This window comes from Ursus americanus, chromosome 21 (genome assembly GCF_024610735.1).
Source record: "Ursus americanus isolate L20-20 chromosome 21, mUrsAme1.1.p, whole genome shotgun sequence".
Lineage (NCBI taxonomy): Eukaryota > Metazoa > Chordata > Mammalia > Carnivora > Ursidae > Ursus > Ursus americanus.
In genome coordinates this window covers 49,001,848-49,022,039 of record NC_142147.1, presented here as the reverse complement: position 1 = coordinate 49,022,039, position 20,192 = coordinate 49,001,848, and the positions used below count along the sequence as shown (strand labels likewise).

General features: G+C 51.6%; 1 protein-coding gene across 1 annotated transcript in view; it reads right to left on the bottom strand.

The window, feature by feature from the left end:
* ARHGAP35 (Rho GTPase activating protein 35) overlaps positions 1-20,192 on the bottom strand; it is a 118,684-nt gene that overhangs the window by 9,282 nt on the left and 89,210 nt on the right. Inside the window, exons 4-5 of the mRNA XM_045772276.2 lie at positions 5,638-5,715; positions 3,933-4,064 (exon numbers count right to left, since the gene is read on the bottom strand). Of these exons, the coding sequence (XP_045628232.1) occupies positions 3,933-4,064; positions 5,638-5,715 (210 nt within the window). The remainder of the gene's footprint in view (positions 1-3,932; positions 4,065-5,637; positions 5,716-20,192) is intronic.

Genomic DNA, 20,192 nt, shown 5'->3' with positions numbered 1-20,192 from the left:
TCAGACTAAGAAGTACCCCGAGACCGCAAGAGGAAGCAGAGGCCACGGCTTTGGGTTAGCTTGCCACACTCCTCACGGCACACAGATCAACTGAGGCTCCAAGAAGTATGACTACTGGTCCAAGGTCACACAGGTTGCTGTCGGGGTTCTTGCCCTGGCTGGTGCGCTCTGCTGCCCCCTTCAGCCCCCGCCATCAGACTGGAGGCTGGGATCTGCTGCCACAAAACTCAGAACCTGGAGGAAAATCTCTGATGGCCTCAGACCATATCGCGCACCTGCACCAGCAGAAAAGGAACAGCCCAGTTCAAGGCCCTGTCACCCTCTCAGTGGTACACGGAGACCCGCACAGCATGCAACCCCCACCTCTCCCTCAGGTGCAAAACGAGTCCGAGGCCAAGATTTCATTCTATTGGGCCTGGAATGGAAGATTCTGGGTGTCTTTCTGCGGGAGCCATGACCTTGCAGTCACCTGTTCTGTGCCTCCTACCCCATCGGACCGAGGCAGGGACCACACGCTCATCTGTCCATGCCATCTACCCTGTCCCACACAGGGCCTGGCACATGCCAGGATGTGAGTGAGGAACACCCCTGTGACCCGACGCAGTTATCTCGACAGACAAAAAAAGGAAGCAGGATCCAGAATTAGTTTACCATCTCTAGCTGTAAGGTGGCCCGCCTCTCGACGGGAATGGTGAGACGGTGCGCCACTACCCGGAACACTCGGGGCACATACCCCTCTGACAAGCCAGTGAAAGCCACCGGTCTGTACACTGAACTGCGCACAGGGAGCTGTATAAGCAGTTACAGGGCTAAGGAGGCTCAGGCCCTCTGGATGAAGACAGAGCTAGCTCTAGGACCCCGTGCGGCACGCAAGACGGAGGACGGGGCCTGTGGGGGACTGGCTGGACTGGGGGGATTCCACATCGGTGGTGGTGGGGTTGGGGGTGTCGTGAGAGGGGGAGGAGAACACGTGGGGTGAGAATAAATGATAACAGATGGTAAAGGCCAGGGTGAGGTGTGCGGGTGACATAGAACAGGGTACTCAAAGCCCTTTTCTCTGCCTCCTGAAATCCTAGTCCTCCCTGAAGCCACAGCCCAGGTGCCACCTCTTCCATGAAGCCCTCGACCCTAGTCCTCCCTCACTGCATTTCCTGCACTTCTAGCTCAGCTGGCTTCATTCTGTCTGGCAGGTAACTGATGTACGCACCCTGGGAGGGCAGGGACACTGTCTCTGCACAGAAGGTCAAGCCCCAGCACGCCACTCCCTAAGCGGTATGGGCGGCGGCCGCTGCTGTTACTCACTTCTGAATCACCCACACATCACCTTGAGTAGGCTAGGAAGATGACTGGTGAATAATCACAAAAATCTCTATTTGTGGGCATTTTTTTTTTTAGAGATTTTATTTATTCATTTGAGAGAGAGAGACAGAGATAGAGAAGGGACATGCAGGGGGAGGGGCAGAGGGAGAGGGAGAAGCAGGCTTCCTGCTGAGCAGGGAGCCCAATGTGGGGCTGGATCTCAAGACCTAGAAATCACGACCCGAGCTGAAGGCAGACGCCCAACCATCTGAGCCACCCAGGCGCCCCTATCTGTGGGCATATTTTCAGCAACGTTCAATATTGTGAAATTCTGGAGCTAACAAAACAATTTGATAGTGACCTTGGTATTTGTTGTGATGGGATCTGAAACCATTTCCAAGCCCTGAACACACACAGACACAACAGCTCTTAGGTATTAAGTGGGAAGAGCTGGTCAAGTTGATGTTGCCATGGAAACCCAGCCAGGCTGGGAATACCTACTTTTGGGTTTGAAAATCTTTGTTTCATAATGTCCCTTAACACTAACGCTGGTCTGGCCTGGTTGGTGTCCCTGGCTCAGTTAAACCCACCCCAGGACACTCACAGCCCCAGTGGCCTTGGAAGGTGCCCAGTCAGCGAGATCCTTCCCCCACCCCCACCTTCCGCCCACCCCCAGGTTCAAGAAAACGGAGCCCCAGCTGAGTAGCTCCAGCTGACTAGCTTGGGGCACAGGAAACACACAATGGGAAGAGGAAGCAGAAATCTCCACCCTTTTCCAGGCTGCAGGAACAGCAAGAAGCTCCCTTCCTCAGCGGTGGAAGCCAGGGACGCTGCTATAGGAAGGGCAGCTGATTCCCTATCAGTAACACCTCCCTCCCCTGCCCCTCGCTTCCCCCCAAAAAACAAAAAGATGCTATGTCAGCAATCCCTGCAGAAACAATGGGATTCTGTTGGGAGCCGGAACTCTATGAGCCTCTAGATGGCGCCAAGTCAAGACAAATGCTGACGGGAATCCTCCCGCTTGGAGCGCGGAGCGCAGAGTACCAGCCCACACCTTTTCTTCCTAACTTCCGCCCACAGCGGAGCCTAGGTGGAAATCAAGCTGGCTCCAGATGGAGATTTCCTATGTGCTTCACATCTGGGCCAGCCCGGAGCCTGTCGGAGGAGTGATCGCTCGGAAGGCTCTATCTTTGGACAGCAGGAGCAGAGCACCTGTCCCCACCCAACTCAACTCATCTGGAGAAACCTGGACTCCTGCTGGGAATGAAGGCCAGGCAACCCGATGACAGTGCCAGAACTCTGCGCTTCCGCTCCATCCCTGATGGGCTTGGATAAGTTCAGAAGCTGTGAGAGAGTCCCATCTGCCAAGACCATGGGGATAAAGCACAGCAAAGGTGGCACCCAGCTTGCAGAAACACACATTACCGGAAATGCAGACCAGGGAAGGGTGACTCCGGGGGCCCTTGAATTCCCGGCAGCAGCCAGGTTCTGACAGGGGCGCCTCCACAGTTCGGGGTGGGCTGCTGTCAGCATCCCCGTTTCCCGAAGTCACTAAGAGCCTGTGATCCAAGACTTAAAACCCTGATTTATGACTTCCCCCAAATTGCTACCCACACCATCAGCCTTGTGAGTAAATCATGCTGGCTTAAAACTCCCTCTTTTGAGTTGGGCAGCGATGAGATGAGACTAAGGTCCTGTGGTCTAAGGAACACAGCTCCCTTTCCTCCCCCCCCCTCCACCCCTTGGTCACTGGCCAAGACCCTCCCTTCTGCAGCTGCACAGCAAATGGCTCCTTCTGGGGGTCTTGGCCCACCAGGCTTGCAAAGCAGGAAGGCCGCCTTTGACTAAAAAAGGGAAAAAGTGCCACAAGGTGGGAAGCTGCAGCTCGGCCCCGAGTCCAGGAAAGGCTGCCCGCTGGGAAGGCTCCCAATACAGCGACAAACGTCTCCCGAGAGGGGCAGGTCAGGGCGGAAACAGCTGTTGGGGTCGGCAGGATGGCACACAAAGGTCGCCAGTAAAACCAGAGGTGCTAACTTGCTACAGCCCCAAGCGGTCATCTGGTTAGGGCGATTCGAGCTGTCCGTTTCCCTCCAGAGGCTGGGTTCCTCCGAGGTGGGCTGGCTCCAGACCACATGCTGACTTTCTTAGAAGAGGGATGGGTGAGCGAGGGGAGAAGAAAGGCCTGTTACAGCCCTGCCTCTAGATCTCTCCTAATCTTCCATGAACGGGAGTAGGGACAGTGTCGTAGGAAACTAAGGGTCAGGGAAGGTTGCACCGGCCATGCTTACGCTGTGGACAAGCCAAGGAGCCGGGATGTGACTCAAGTCTGATACAAAGCCAGACTCTTAACTCATGGAGTTCTGGGGGAACCTGCAACTCTCCGGACAGAACCCTTATTAGAAAAGCCCCTCTGGTCTACAAAGGCAGGGGCCTGATCTGCAAGCCCCTATGGAGTCATCCTTTGTTCCCTGTCCCTCTGTCCTTTTGAGCCCAGCTCGAAGAGCCAGAGTGTCTGCTCCCTGAGCGCAGGACCCATTCTCATGGTGCTGCAAGCCCTCTCCCTCAATTCACCCAACACACTCAGCCCAGGGAGCTGCCTGCGTCCAGAGCTGGGCCGAGCGGCCGGTACTCACTGTGTGCCTCCACCAGATCGATCTGCATGTTGTACGGGACCAGAGGGTCTGGCAGCTCCGAGAAAAAGCTCTTCATGGCGCCAGCCACGGTATTCACTGTGAAGTCCTTCTCCGCCAAGTCCAGGTTGTGGTCTGAAAGGAAGTTGGGAGAGGGAGGGCAATGTAAGCTGGACAGAAGCAAAAGGAAAACTCAGTGCTTAGGGGAAGTCAGAGAAACCTCGAAGACCCCTGGAGCCTGGGCAGGGACTTGGGATTATCACAGACTGAACAGGAGGTGGCATCCCTGGGCACTGCTAAAAAACACACTGTGAGATCTGCAGACTGAGGCTGACACCCCAGGTCTCCTTCCAAGGTCATCCTTTGAATAGAGCAACTGCACCCCGTCATTCTGGGCCGCCCAACTCCCCTTGTCTGGCTGGGATGTGGTGCTACCGCTTCCTTACACCCTCCCCTCTGGAAAAAACAAAGGACTTTCCTAAAAGGTTGGCTCGCTTTTCACAGTGGGTTACAGAACATTACCAACAATCTTGACTGCTGCCTCCATCCTTGTTCCTTAAAGTGGCAGGGCGACTAGACGCCTCGTTCTCCCTCTGGCCCCTCCCAGCCTACGACACCACTGACCCCTGTGTCTTCACTTTTCTTTGAATACTTTACTGCATTCCTGATTTACAAGAAATCATCTACTGTTAGACGCGAGCTGCTTCCATTTTGGGGGGGTATAAACTGTTAACAGATTCCTGTATATACACAAGTACATACCCAAGTGTGTGGCTACACCCTCATTTTGACCTCGTGCTCCCTATCCTGCAAGATAAACAGGTGTTTCCCTTCCCTAGTGGACGTCCTCCCCCCGCTGCCAGCTAACAGAGACCGACCGTGGCGCTGCAAAGTGCGATGGCCCCCGGGGAGCCCGGGGCTAGGGTGCCTGCTCCTGGCTGCTGCTCTGTCCTATAGGCCCACACGGGCTGCCTGGCTTCAGAGTCTGGCCTGGTCTCCTCGGCCCAGCCACATGCCGAGCTGGCTCCTACTTTGATCCTCGGCTTACTCTGCTCTCTGGCTGGTGACATCTGAGAACTTTTACTGCTCTGGCTCGTTTGCTTCTGGCACCGTGGGTGTGACTTCTCATCCCGTAGCTGCTCCATTCTAGGACGGAGAGTTTGGCTCTCTGGCTCTAGGCCTCTGAGACCTAGCTTAGGAGAAAGGAGTCCCTGCCAAGAGCCAGTCTAACTCACGAGATTTCAGCTTTGGGAGCCCGGGTGCCAAAGCTCAGCTGATCATAACTGTTCCCTCTCACTGACTCTCTCGTGCAGGGATTTTGCAAGGAGGGGAGTCATGTGTATTCCTGGGGCCCCAGCAAAACAGGACCATGACCGCAACCCCACTTTGTATTATGTGCCTGCAACTACCCTTGTCAGACCCACTGCAAGGGAAGTAAGGCTCCCAGAGGTGACCGAGGCGCACGCCGGGGTGACCTGCAACAGTGTCTGTGGACGGTGACATGGGGAGCAGCTGGCTGACGTGTGTTTGGCAGGGAAGATGCTTCTGTTTGCTGACAGGACCTGTCCCCCCTCCTCCACACGGCAGTGTGTGCATGGGGACAAGGCTAACTGGGGCCGAATGCTCTCTCTCTCTGTCAGCAAGCCCGGCTGTCCCGTCTGCCTTGACTGGCTCCAGCCTCCGATGCGTGGCCAGGCTGCGGCCTTACCTTGGTCGAACTGTCTCTGCAGACTCTCCATCTCAGACTTATTCCCGCTGACCCGGTAGATACCTTCAGTGCTCAGTCCTGAGAAGAAACAAGCAGGTTTCTTAGGAGCAGGGAGTGCAGAGCAGAGAACGAGGAGGACTGGACTTGAGCAAAGACAGGGTGATTCCACATGGCACCCGCCAGAGGAACAGGCTGAAGTGCTCTGGACTTTCCAATGTGCTTCAACGCACTCTCCCCCCCGTTTTCTTTTTCACGTCAATATTTAAAAATACTTTTTTGTAAATATTAAAATAATGTGTAAGTACCTCAGCTAATTTTTGCCCACATTTTGATGTACTCTTCTGAATTTTTTTTTTTTTTAAGTAGCTCCAACGTAGGGCTTGAACTCACAAGCCCAAGATCAAGAGTCACATGATCTACCACTGAGCCAGCCAGGTGCCCCTTGAATTTTGTGTTTTTTTCTTCTTTTTAATGGAGATAATACTGTGCTTTAACCCGCCCTTTTCACTTACAAAGTATGTTGTGAGCTTATCCTAATCATTAAATATTCTTTTTCATTTTAAAGACATCAAAGTATACAATAACTTTAAAAATAGTCCTACTGTTAATCATTTAGGTTTTCCCGAGTTTTCTCTGTTAAAATACCCCACAATTATGTTTCTTATGTTTTCTGGATAGCTAGTAAGTTTAACAGATTCTTGGCAGTGTGTGTTTCTTACTTTGTGAATTTCCTATTCATGTTCTTGTCATTCTGGTTCATTTCCCTATGAGTGGTCCCTCTCATTGTGTACTTGAAAGAGGCCTCTGAAAAGTAAGGAACTGACCATGTTAACATTACATACGTTTACATTTTCCTCCTCTTTGTTATCGGTCTTCTAATTCTGTATATTGAATTTTTTGAAGTCCATAATTTAAAAATTTTAGGTTTTCAAGACCAGTTTCTTTATGATGTCTCCCTTTGTTTTTATCTTTGAACAGATTTTCCTATTCTGAGAGCAGATACTTCTATTTCTTCTTTCTTGATCTTTTATTACTCCCCCCAACTTAGCTCTGTGATGCTTCCGTAACTGATTTAGTATACAGCGTCAGGTAAGGAAAGAAACAATACTTAAAAACAATACTAAAATTTAGTTAAGTAATAGAGAAGAATATAAAGTATCAGGTGAGAGACTGACCTCCCCTTCACCCCTCACCCCAGGAAGCACTGCTCAGCCTGGAGTGGATTCCAATCACTGGCTACTGACACCTCCACCCCACCCCCACCCCGTCTCAGGGAAGGAAAGGCCACTGCTGCACCCTTAAGATCACACAGCTCTAAAGGATGATGCAGTCACAGTGAAGAGCAGAGTGCATCTCACGGCTAAACCAACCCTGCTTAGCCGAAAGGGCACTGAGGACGTGCCCTGGAGCCAACACCAAACACCAGAAGGCAGTGTGGGCAGCGGACAGAGGGCCGGCGGACAGAGGGCCGGCGAGTGTCTCTGTCAGTTATCACTGTGACTCACGCCTCTGGAGAGGCAGCCATCAGGCAAGATCAAAGCAGTCAGCCTATCTCTGGGGCCCCAGAATAGTGGCAGGTGAACCTTTAAAGAACATCGATGCCAAAGTCATCAATTCTCTGGCTTAAAAGCTGTTAATTGCACATGGGCCTTTCACCCCCCGAGAAAAGGGGGTTAACAGGCCAGCCCCGAGGACATATTACTGTGCAGTGCCTAGGTACAAAGGAGCCGCCCTCACTGCATCTGGAGGGAAGGAGAAGTGCGTACATTTGCCAAACCTGAGGCCCCAGATGCAACCCGCCCCCCCCTTCGGAGCCCACATTTCCTGAGCTTAGGTGCTTTCCCACATCCACCTACCACTCACTCATTGAGTCCTCAGCCCCATTGGGGAGGAGCTCCAGGAGAGAGGACAAGGGTGAGAAAAGCGAGGATCCAAAAGGTGAAACCCTTGCCCCAAATCGCAAGGACGTTAAAGTCCAAGTCCAGGGCCTCTCCCACTCGTGCCCCTCAGTGCTGTTCTGGAAGATGTCGGACATCTATTCAACAGGTTGGGGTCTGGACCACAGCCTCCTCCCAGAAGAAATGCCACACCTGAGTGAAGCCTGTGGGCCCTCAGCATTCTGGGTTGCTTTTGAGATGGCACATCTGCTGCTGCTGTCAATCCCCAAAGGTCAGAGGTCAGGGATGGTTCTCAGTGACTTTTCCAAACTGTCTCAGACATATTTAAATTTTCTACCATTTCACATCCCAGGTAACACTCACGCAGTTACACACAAAGCCATCGCCATTTTGACAAGCCCTGGGTATGTGTCAGCAGGCACAAGGCTTCACCCCCTAGGCTGGAAATATACCTAATCTCTACATAGCCTTCCCTTTATCTGAGTATCTAAGATACTCCAGCACTAAGGCAACAAAGGCACAAATGGCAGGAGCCTGCGAAGTCCTTGAGAACGTAGCAACAGCCGCAGCGCCTGAGCCCGTGTGGAGAGACCCTGTGTGAACTGTAGAAGACAGACCCTGACAGCCTCCTTTCACCATTCACCATCCTTTGGCAACTCTGCCCTGCAGTGTGGAGAGGAGTCCTCTGCATGGTCCCCTCGTGGCCACCTGTCCCAGCAGCACCCGGAGGGCAGAAAACTAGCTGCATGTCAGCTCTCTGGAAATGATCCGAGGCATGGGCCTGCTGAAACCTCATCAGACGGATCATCACGAGAGTAGAGGCATTTAAAAGCGCAAGGCCAGCTCCACGGCACCAATTAATCATCAACTTAGTATTTCCTGTAATCGGGACACATGTTTATTTTACGAAATCCCATTTTAAAAATAGCAATTCTGCTGCTGCCCTACACAGTGCCACGGCATAATTTAGGCAAGGTATCACTGGCTAGGCCGGTACCATTTCGCACAGCTACTAATTAGACATCAATGAAATAACAACAAAAGCCTTACAGCAGACTGCAACACCACAAAGGGGGCTACTGAAGCCGGGCGGAGGCCAAGCGACACAGCTGAGTGTGAGGGCGCCGGACAGAGCCGGACTGGCCTCCGAGGGCCGCGCGTCCGGGACCCGCGCAGAGGCACACTCCAGCGCCGACTCTGGCGCCCGCCCCCCGGCTGCACGTCCATTCCGGGCCCACAAGTCCACTTGAGAAGCTTCGGCCTCAACTCTGAGGCATCTCTACACACCAGAAATCTCCGAAGACTCACTACCAACGCAGAGTCTCGGCTCGAGGCCTTTTTTTTCTTTCCTTTTCTCAGAAAGCCCTATCTGAAAAAGCCCTTCAAATACCTTCTGTGTTAAAGTTAATCTTTGGGAATAGAACAAGAGAAAGTTCAGCAAGGCCAAGGTTACTCTCTTCAAATACCTGAACAACGGCCATGTAGAAGAGTCTCGTTCCAGTGGCTCTAGAGAACAGAGCCACGACTAAGAACGGAAACTGCAGGAAGGGAAGCGTTCTCTCACCGTGTGAACTATCAGGAGTTGCAGCCGTCACCCGCTGGCATCGGCCAGGGCTTCCGAACTCCCTCTTAGCCGGATCGCCATTTGTCAAGGGTTGCTGTTTAAAAATATTAATACCTGGTCTAGGGGGATCGCTAACAACAACCATCGTAAATCACTTACAGAACGTTTACCGCGAGAGCGGCACATAAGAACAAGTGTTCACTACACAGTTCTACATTAGTTCTCACAACAGCAGAGACTAAAAGGCCAAGTCAGATGCACAAGGTCTGAGAGCTGCGGAATCGGGACTTGAACCCCATCTGACTTTAGAGCCTGCGTTCTCTGACTACGTTCGAAATTGTCAGTTCTCAGATCGCGCTGGACTCCCGGGAAGGCCGGCTACTGTAATGCAGGCGCCAGGGCTCCACCTGCAGAGATGCCAGTTCTGGGTTTGGAGCGGGGCCCAAGAATGTGCATTTCCAGCACATCCCCGGATGTCGCTGGCCACGGAACCAACCATACGTTTTGATAACTGCCACTCTAGAAGATGGCCCAGACCTCTAAGATCTCTGACTCCTAAAATTTTTTTTTTTAAGATTTTATTTATTTATTTGACAGAGAGAGAGACAGCCAGTGAGAGAGGGAACACAAGCAGGGGGAGTGGGAGAGGAAGAACCAGGCTCCCAGTGGAGGAGGCTGACGTGGGGCTCGATCCCAGAACGCTGGGATCACGCCCTGAGCCGATGGCAGACGCTTAACGACTGAGCCACCCAGGCGCCCCAACTGACTCCTAAATTCTATGTTCAATAAAACTAGAAGCCGGGAGGGAGATACATACTAGGAGAAACAGATACCGGCTACTTCACAAACAAAGCATTTTCAAAAAGTATTGTAATTGCTGCTTTTTTGTAATAAAAGCAAGCCCTTAATGTATTCTTTAAACTTTATCCATGGCCGTGTATGACTTTCATTAAATGTTAAAAAATAGTAAAGAGAGGGGTGCCTGGGTGGCTCAGTCGGTTAAGCATCTGCCTTCAGCTCAGGTCATGATCCCATAGGTCCTGGGATCGAGCCCCGCATCGGTCTCCACGCTCAGGGGAGAGCCTGCTTCCCCTTCTCCCTCTACGGCTCCCCCTGCTTGTGCTCTGTCAAATAAATAAATAAAAATCTTAAAAAAAATAGTAAAGAGAAAGGCAAAGGGGATTTATTCTTTCTTTCACGGAATGTTCACTGAGCCCCTACATGGCAGATTAAGTGCCTTTCCAGAGCCTTTCAGGTGTGGTCTTCCTCAAACCTCTTTTGATGACCTCCGAAGGCTAGATGGCCCAGCACCGCTGGCCCTGAGGCATTCCCCATGGGCCGAGAACTGGCACACTGAGCCCTGAGCCAGGCTCCTCCCCGGCACCTGGCACACGGGGCATTGGGAGCTTGGAAACCAAAAGGGAGAATCACCTCCTGCCGGGGCATGTGTCTGATTTTCTGAAATGTCCAAACAGGTTTTTATTCCTGGATACCAAGCACCACTTCTCAGCACCGGTGTTCGTGGCCAGGAGCCTTTCCGCAGTTGGCCTGCGTCAGGCCTGGCCTCTGCTCATTCATACCAGGACTCATTCCTCCTCAGTTTCCTTTCTAGCAACAAATCGATACCTCTTCCAAGACAAACTGACTTGTTTAGTTTTTACATTCTATATTTAGATATAAAAAGTCAGCACTTTAGTCCTTTAAAAAAAACCTTAATTGGTGCTGCCGCTGCTCTAAAATGGCCCACGCCAGACAGGCCTTAACTACGCAACAACTTTTGTTGACTTTTCTGGGGGCTGAAATCTAATAGAGCATTCTTCTCTTTCATGCAGCTAAGAAGTCTCAGGAGGGCTAAATTTCAAGGCCAGAGGGGTGCCGAGAACTCAGGGAGAGAAGGAAACTCCCTCGACCATAAAATCTAAACTGTCTGGAAGAGGGCTGACCTCTGGGGAGGAGTAAGATGCCCTCCTTTTGGGTCAAAGGCCAGCAGTGGTGGTAGGCTCTCCTTCTGAGGACTGCACTGCAGCACTCCCACCTCAACGCAGGACGAGAGGGCTGGGGGGCAGTGGGGCACTGAGATCAAAAGCAGAAGCTACTTGCTAGCCGGAAGGTCCTGGGCAGCTGGGTTCCCCTCTCCGTGGCCTACTGGTGCACTCTCAGGAGACCTGAGCACAGGGCTAAGGGAGTAGCTATTACCCACAAGATCGGAGTGGAACGCAAGTTGGCAAGTGGAGGAGCACCTGAGTTTTGCTGCCTGGGAGACACGGGTTCGAATCCTGCCCGACTTTGGCGTACCTGAACACCTACCTTTCTCAGGCTGCTGCGAGGGACAGCTGAGAAACCCATGCAGAATAAAGCCCACAGCTTAATGCCTGCCATTTTTTCCCCTTTGCTCCACACTCTTAACAAGCCTCAACAGCAGCGCCTGCCTGGAGGCATGGCCTGTTCTGAGGGCTCGGCCAAAACAAGCCAGTCGGCAGAAAACTATTTTAAAACATGCATGGGCTTTGACACTAAAGTGACCTCAATTCTTATCCTGGCTCTGTCTCACAGCTGGCTGGGTGACTGAGGACAAATCACTCCACCTCTCGGAGCCTTGGGTTCCTCATCAAAAATGGGGTTGTGTATTAATGACTCTTGTCGGGATGTGGCCCAGTGTGAGGCTGCACGTATAAAAGTAAGCAGTGCAGCGGCGGGCACACCGCGAGCATAATGATGCTGATAAAATAATGACGGGAGGGGGAGGGGACTCTGGCGGAGGGCTGACTCTGTGCCGGGCCCTCCTCTCAGTTCCTCACTGGAACTGTCGCGGTGAATCCGCCCAATAATGTTTTGAGATAAATAGTGTTTTTATTTCCATTTGACAGATGGCAAACGGAGGCTCAGCGAGGCTGAGCCATTTGCCCAAGGCCACAGGGCTGGGTGGGCAGTGGGGGCAGGCCCTGAGCTGGCTCACCCAGGCTCCGGCTCAGATGACTGCACAGGGTGCTCGAGCGCCTGGGACGGTAGGTCGCCGTCCCTTGTCCTTGCCTATGTGGTGTGTGGCTTACGTCCGTTACGGGCTCTGAGAACATTTCCCTTGTGCAATCCTATGCGTTCATCTCTTCATTCACACCCCACTCAGCGTCCTCCTCTGTCAATTGGAGGGTGAGGAGGAAGAGCTTCAGAAAAAATGCCGCCTCCTAGCCAGAGAAAAAAGCCAGCCAATGGCAAGTGTCCCTGCTTTATTCCTGTGATGCAGTTCTACTATTGACGACCTGAAAGAGTCCCCACCAGATCTCCCTGTTGCCTTCCTGTTCTGGATGTGCCTGGAATGATTTTCTGGCTCTTCTGTTACTCGAACACTAGGGTCACTTTGGCCCCGCCAGTGCCCCTTTGTTAGCTGTCTTCCCTTGGTAATTCCCTCGTCAATCAAGATCTGTTTCTGGCAATGCCAGACCTCCTTTCTCCCCATGACAGAATGCCACTAACACTCTATTATGACTGCTTGACCGGGTGTTAGCCCCACAAGTAGGCACTGTGGCTTTATAAATTTCCAACGCTATTGTACATACACACAGTCATGTCATAAATCTCGAGGCTGAGGAGGAAGGGAGAGAAGAGATCTGGAGGGAAGAGATGAAAATATCACACCAGGTCTGGGGCATCATATGGCTCTAGCATCTGGCTGATCCTTTATAAGCTACCCATGTATTTACTGCCATTAACTGTGAAAGAGGGCTTCTGGACTCTGCTCTGAGCCAAACAAGGGGCTCTGTATTTTTCTGACTTTCAAGAAAACGCACACCCCCATAGATGTGTTTAAGAAACACTGACAAAGTGAACTTTAGGTCAGCCTAGAGTTGACGCCGCCTGTTCCAGGCAGCACGGGACGGAGGGGAGAAGAGAGTGTGACCCATAATCGAGGTGAGCAGACTGTACCCTGCAAAGCAGCAATCAATGCTCCAAGCCAGGAGCAGCTGGGAGACCCTTCTGCCAAGAATTCGAGCATCCTTGGGACTCCGGGTGTGACTTCGTCGGCACTCACACAAGCCCAGTGGCACGGGGGTGACAGCCGTGTGACTCTGAGGCGAGCTGGTGCCACCACAGTGAGGGGTCTCACTGGCTAACAAAGAGCTACTAACAAAGAAACAGCCCCAGCTAGCATACAGGTACAAAGTGTCACCACCAGCCCCATGAGTACAATGCCAACTTCCTTTCCAACAGGCCCCCAAGTAGAAAGGCCCCTTGAGGTCAAGGCAGATTCCTCCCAAGCATTAATGAGGGCAGAGGTTAACTTTTTTCAGGTTCCTGATTCCCAATGAACCATGAAAGGAACAAAGATGTCACCAATCACAGCCCAGTGTCCTTCCTTTCCTGGCTTCCCTTTCCTCAGTAAGAAGGGCACTTTTCATAGGTTAGAGGCCTAAAATCCTCAGGCAGAAAAGGGGGTTGTAGTCCCCACCGGTCGGCAATCCTTCCGCTCTGCACCTAGGATCAAATACAAACTCTACCACACGTGGCCTGGGGTGGCCTGCATCACGGCCCGAGCCTGCTCCCTGGCGCCCCCATCAGGCTGGCTTGGAAGCACTGGCCTTTTCTTGCCTCAGGGCCTTCCTACAGGTTGTTCCTTCCACTTTTACGTCCATTTTTTTTGGCTGGCTAACCCTCGCTCCCTCAGAGGGGGCTTTCCTGAGCCCCAGATCTAAATGAGATGCGTTATGGCAACTGCTTCCATTTATGCAGCGCTTCTGCCACGGGCCAGGCTCAGGGATAAGCATGCGACGTGCACCATCTGGCCAAGGCCTCACAACCCCCTGTGAGCTGTACACTACCACCATTAGGGTTCCCATTTTAAAGCGGAGAGACAGAGCCACATGGCAAACGAACTGCAGGGCTGCTCTCGAACCCAGGCAGTCTGGCCCCCGAGCCTGCGCTTAAATCCCCACACCCCACTCGCCCCGTACTTTCTCACACGGCACCGGCAAACTGGCGAGTCCTCGTACAGCTGTGAGGCTATCTGCTGCATGCTGGCCCCCCGAGGAGGCCATGGGAGCAGGCAGGCTTCTCCGATGACCCTTCCAGGTATCTGGATTTGGCACAGTAGCTTGTACCTGAAGAAGGCGTTCAGCAACTACCCCCGGAAAGGAGGGAAGGAGAAATACGGTGCAGTTTCTCTGGTTGAAGAGAGGGAGGACGAGGACTGAAGCTGTGTGTTCTCAACTAGCCTCCTGCCTCCAGGCATACTGGCAGGCCTTCCCAGCCCCTGGAATGTGGGACACTGCAAGCCTTGGGCCTGGCCAGCACGGAGAAGGGGTTTCATAAACAAGTGTGCCCAACTCCTACCTTCCTTTATGTCCTGGCTGAGGGTCTGCGCTCCCTGCCTCCACGAGTCCCTGCGGAGGTCCCGGGGACTCAGTGATAAATTCATTATCTCACCGGGGTCAGTCATGTGCTATTCTGTGTGTGGCTTTCTGATCTGGGTTGTTCACTTTCAGAAGGCAGGGCCATAGTCTGGCTTTGGCTGGGATCCCCCACAAGTGGGCTGCACCCCCCCCCAGAAGCTGGACAGAGAACCACGCGCACAGGCATGCGAGTGAAAGAGAAAGGGGGAGCGAGGGCCAAAGGAGCCCCCCTCGGGTCACCGTTCAACGGCACAGGCGGGTGGGCTCCGTGGAGGCACGGATTGGGTACCACGTGCCCGGGCTGCTCTCACTGACCGCCTGCTGAACTGACTGGAGGAGCAAACGCAGCCCCTTCTCGGCTCAGCTCGCTGACGGCGGAGCAGCCCGGCTCGCTAAGCTCACCACTGCGCAGAGGGAAAGCACGACCGGAACAGCCCGGCCAGGCAGGCCTGTCGGAACTGTCTCGGGGATTTGGGCTTCCACCCAGACTATTTCTGTCTTGGATGGAAGGGCAGGATTACTCTGTGCAACAAGCTTTCCTTCTCTCTGGCTGCTGGGCGCTCCAGGCAGCTTGCCAGGGCATGCTGTTCTGATCGGGGCACTGGGTCCTGAGGAAATCCGCTAGCAGCCGGCAGGCACAAGCTACACAAACTCCGCTTATCTGCAAGAGGCCGAAGTGGAGCCTACTGCCTGCTTTCACGGCAAGGGGGCATGTTTAGGGTGCAAGCGGGCTTATGGCTGACTTACAAGTGAACAGAAAATCGGACGGTGGTCAGAAATGGGCACATGGGAAGCAGTCAAAAAAAAGTGGAAAAACCTTTGTTTTTACAACTATTTAGATTATGGGAAAGCAACTTGCTAACAAACCTACAATTATAGGGGGAGGGAGAGATTAAGTAACACAGAACCCCCATAAAAATCACAGCAGATGAAACCGCACACCTCCTATTTCAACACTTTATCATCAATTCAAAGCAGTATAAATACGGCAATTACTCACATAAAGCCCGTTGGTGCACTCCAGCCGCAACTGCACCTATTAAACCGTTACACTGCTAGATGGGAGCATCTATACTGAAATCGGCGGCCTTCTCTGAAAGACAGAATCCCAGAGGTCTGAGCCGACTACAGGGAAATAGCTGACTGGACTGAACAACTCCGGTCCCACCACAGCTCCTCCACAATAGCTCTAGAAAGTGGCTATGATGAATGAGGATGGAACTCTGGAGGCTTTTTGAGGGTAGCTGCCTCCTAAGTGTTAAAAGAACTTGGTAAAATTCTGAATCTGTTCAGTCTGATGCTACACAGCTCACAGTTTCAGCAGCCTGAAACCAAAGAAGAAAGAGCTGGGGGGCGCCTGGGGGGGCTCAGTCAGTTAAGCATCTGCCTTCAGCTCAGGTCATGATCTCAGGGTCCTGGGACTGATGCCTGCGCTGGGCTCCCTGCTCACTGGGGAGTCTGTTTCTCCCTCTGCCCCTCCCCCAGCTCATGCTTTCGCACTCTCTCCCAAATAAATAAATAAATAAACAAACAAAATCCTAAAACCAAACAAACGAAGAACAGCAACAACAAAAATGAAGAAAAAAGAGTTTTAATGTGGATCCTTTCCATTCCAACGGGCTGTGAGTGACCTCTGCCCAGAGGACTCCAGGATTTGTTTCCTCTCTTATAAAGACGGAGTAGTGGTACTTTGAGATTAATACCGTATAAAGTATATAAGGTGATCTGGGAAGAAAAAGCATGAGCACAGGGTTCTCTCCACGCTGATGAGGGGCACGCTGGCCCAGGGCTGGGCTCTTCCTGTTGCTCCTTCGCAGCCTTGGAGGACAGCTGCCTCCTCAGTCCTAGGTACCCTCAGAGGGGCAGAGGAAACCTACTGGCAAGATCTTAAACTTAGGAACCCCATGGGAAGGGCAGGGGCGGTGTGGTATAATAGCAAATATAGTCGGTCTTTGTCCCTAGTTCCTGGCACAGAGCTCCTAAAACCCTTGGAATTTCCTTAAATCAAAGATAAGAATGTCTTTTGTTATTCATAACAAGCCCCTTCCAACCATACCTGAGTTTATGATAATGAATCAAAGATAATTGACTCTTGGAGCGGAGGGGGGGCTAGATAGCTTCAGGGTGGGGACTGGTCACCACAAAGACCAAGTGTGGATTAAAGGGTTAGAACTTTCAGCCCCCCTCCCTTAGAGAGGGGCTGGAGAGCGAGCCTAATCACCGACAGTCAACGACTTAATCAACTATGTCTAACTCATGGAACCTCCAGAACACCCCTAACAACAGGATCTGGAGAGCTTCTGGGTCGGGGAACAAGTCCAGGTGCGGGGAAGCTGGCACGCTCAGAGAGGGCACATGCCCCATCCCCTGTACCTTGTCTTAGCCTCTCTCCATTTGGCTGTTCTGGAGCTGTATCCTGTATAACCAACTGTAAAAGTAAGTATAGCATCGTCCAGAGTTCTGTGAGTCGTTCTACCAAATTATTGAATCTGGGGGGAGGTGGAGGGAACCCCTGCCTTTGTGGCCAAATCAGAGAAAAGTGTGGGTAACTTGGGGATCTAATACTTGCAACTGGTGTCTGAAATGAGGATGGTCTTGGGAGAGTGAGTCTTTAAACCTGTGGAGTCTGACAGTGACCAACTCTGGGCAGCCCGCATCAGAACTGAACTGCGGGAGGAGCTGGAGAAGTGGTCAAACAGTCCTCACAGATCTGGGATCAGGAGAAACACAACAGCTCTCGTGCAGTCAGGGAGGAAGAAGGAGAGTCAATGTGGGCAGCAGAGTCCAACAGTAGCTGGCCTGATTCCACGCTCCAGGAGTTGCTAGGGCACGGTCTTCTTTGGGCTTCAAATTATTCCAGTAAAGGGAAGCAATGTGGCCAAGAGGGCAATCGGCTCTGGGTTAGAATCCCAGCCCCTATCTTCACCTTTCTGAACCCATTTCCCTTATCAGAAAATTGGAAATCATGTCCGTCTCCGAGGACCTCCATGAGAATGAAACAAGACTCGTGGAAGCACTTAGCACTGGGCCAGGCGATGTGAGCTCCAAACCCGCACTCAGTATGCATGATCTCCCTTAATACCCTCAACCGCCCTGCAAGGGAGTGGTTTCCATCTTCATTTTACAGTCAAAGAAACCAAACCTCAGAAGTTAAGGAACTCGCGCAGGGTCCTACCTGCCACACTGCCCACGGATGGCCCCTCTCTGTGAAAGGTTTTGCGCTGCCTGCAAGGGCTGCATGAAGAGCATTTCCCAATTAGATTAAGCAACCTGCAGCTCACCAACAGCTGTAGGAAATCAGCTCAAGTAATAGTTTGGCCTTTTGTCCTGCAGTCGCCCATCAGGGCAACGTTATAATTTGCTCTCAGTTATAAAGCTGAAAATTATATTCATATTACTTATCCCAACACTTAGCAGCCATTTTCCATGTGTGAGCTTGGTGTGGTTTTTTGGAGGGCAGTTCCAGTTAAGACAGGGTTGGTGTGTTCTGAAGAACTGGGAAGCACTATCAAAGTGCCCCCGAACACTGGGAGGCTTTCCCACGATCACTGTGAAGACACAAGAGAGACACGCATGCTAGGCCGTCTCTCTGTGGGGAGGGATAAAACCCTTGACGGTTGTCTATTTTCAATCTACAACCTGGAGGTGAGACACCGGAAGTAAAGTCAGGAGCTAAACTTACCACATAAAAACACTTTTATTAGCTGCCATTACTGCTATTTGTCATGAGCATGTGTGATCAGTGAGTGACTCTCCACCTGGAAAGGATCCAGTGGGAGGGGACAGGCGCACAGTAAAGCTGGAGGTGGACTATACCTGCTTTGGCCACTGGGACACATGGAATCACTGAGAAGTTATGAGGTCTCCTGTCTGGAGCTCCGGGAAGAGAAAACTATTTGGTCTAGGCTCAATCACTTCACTCCTACTTATCCTTTAAGTCCCAGAACTCTACCTACCCAGCCCTCACAGAGCTCTCTTTTGTCAGCTCTGAGTGGTTTAGGGCTAAATCTTTTTACTTTTATTGGACCATAAACTCCTTGAGGACAAGGGTGTGTCATCATCCTTGCTTACTCTGGGTCATACAGTAGACATTCCACAAACACCTGGCTGCATAGCGTCTTTAACCTCTTGGGAGGAGACGCCCCTCACTTTGCCAACCTGATGAAGAAGGCCGTAGATTCCGGTCTACCACAGTGTGCATGTGCGGGCACACACATGCACACACAACCTCTGCACTGATTTTCAGGGGTTCGCAGATCTCCAGAAGCCCATCCACAGACCCTAGGTTAAGCACCGCTAAGTAAAAAATACACCTGCCAGCACAGTCCTTCAAGTTACAGATTCCAGGGCTCTGAGAATCTGCTCTTCCCCAAGTTATCTGCTCTAACACCACTATGTCCCTGCAACAACAAGTATGTCAGCAAACTCCAAAGACAGCCCTTGTGGCAGGAGCATCCTACGGCCATCAAAGGTGAAACAAAGCTTTATGCACCACAAAAGCCTGGGCAAGGAAAAAGGAAAGCAAACATGTAGACAGACTGTAGCCAATAAGAGATCTCCAAGTGATCAATCCTTGAGAACTCATCTTGCATCCAGTGACTTGATTTCCTCTAGCTGTCCTAACTTAACCAACTTAGCGCGCAGGAGGAAACGTCACTTACCCCTTCGATAAATACCTAAGTGCCTACGCCACGTCAGTCAGGTGCCATGTAGGTGATGGCAAAGAAGAGACAGTTCTTGCCCTTGAGTTCCTCACAGGGAAGCAGTGTTAGAGGACACGGGGAAACGAAGTGGCAGGATGAATCCGAGAGGCAGCTCTGAAACGGGGCTGCATACCCGCGGCAGAGAACCTACTACTTCTACTGGTAGTAAGACCTCACCCTGCTTCGAGCAGGTGGGAGAGTGGGTATTCGGGCAAGGATTCTGGATGATGGAGAGGACAGAAGGAGAAACAAAGATGGAGGTAATCTCAGAAGCTGGCTCCAACCCAGGAATACACGCAGCAGAGAGATCGAACAAGGGCGTAAGTTCAGAGACCTAGGGCTAGGACAGAAAACCCACTGCTCCTCTCAGGTGCACGACACCCACAGAAACAATTCATCCCACAGTTATTTAGCGGGACGGTCCACTCTCTGTCTTCACATCCTTGAAGCAGCAGCCCCAGGCAGGGCGTGTGAGACTCAGAGATCATCGGGCAATGAGGAATCTTTGTTAGACAGGTCTCTTCTCTAAGGACCCACCTTCGAATTAATACCAGCCCAGCTGCTGTGGACTGAGAAATGTGAAGTACAAACCTGGAGGAGAACATCCATCCACTTGTCCTCCATGTACTGTTGTTGTTGTTGTTGTTATTATATTTTACCATTATGGAGATACAATTCACATACCATACAATACCCCTGTATGTAATATATAATCATATATATAATAATTTAAAACATATAATATATATATAGTATATAGTTCAGTGATTTTTAAATAATTTTAGAGTTGTGTAACCATCAACACAATCAATTTTAGAACATTTGCATCAACTCCCCGAAGAAACTCCATACCCTTGAAGGCCCTGGCCCTGGTAACCACTAGTCTACTTTCTGTCTTTTAGATTTGCCTATTCTGAACATTTCATATAAACAGAATCCTGACATGTGGTCCCTGTGACTGGCTTGACTTAGTGTATTTTTTTCAAGGGTCACCCCTGCTGTAGTA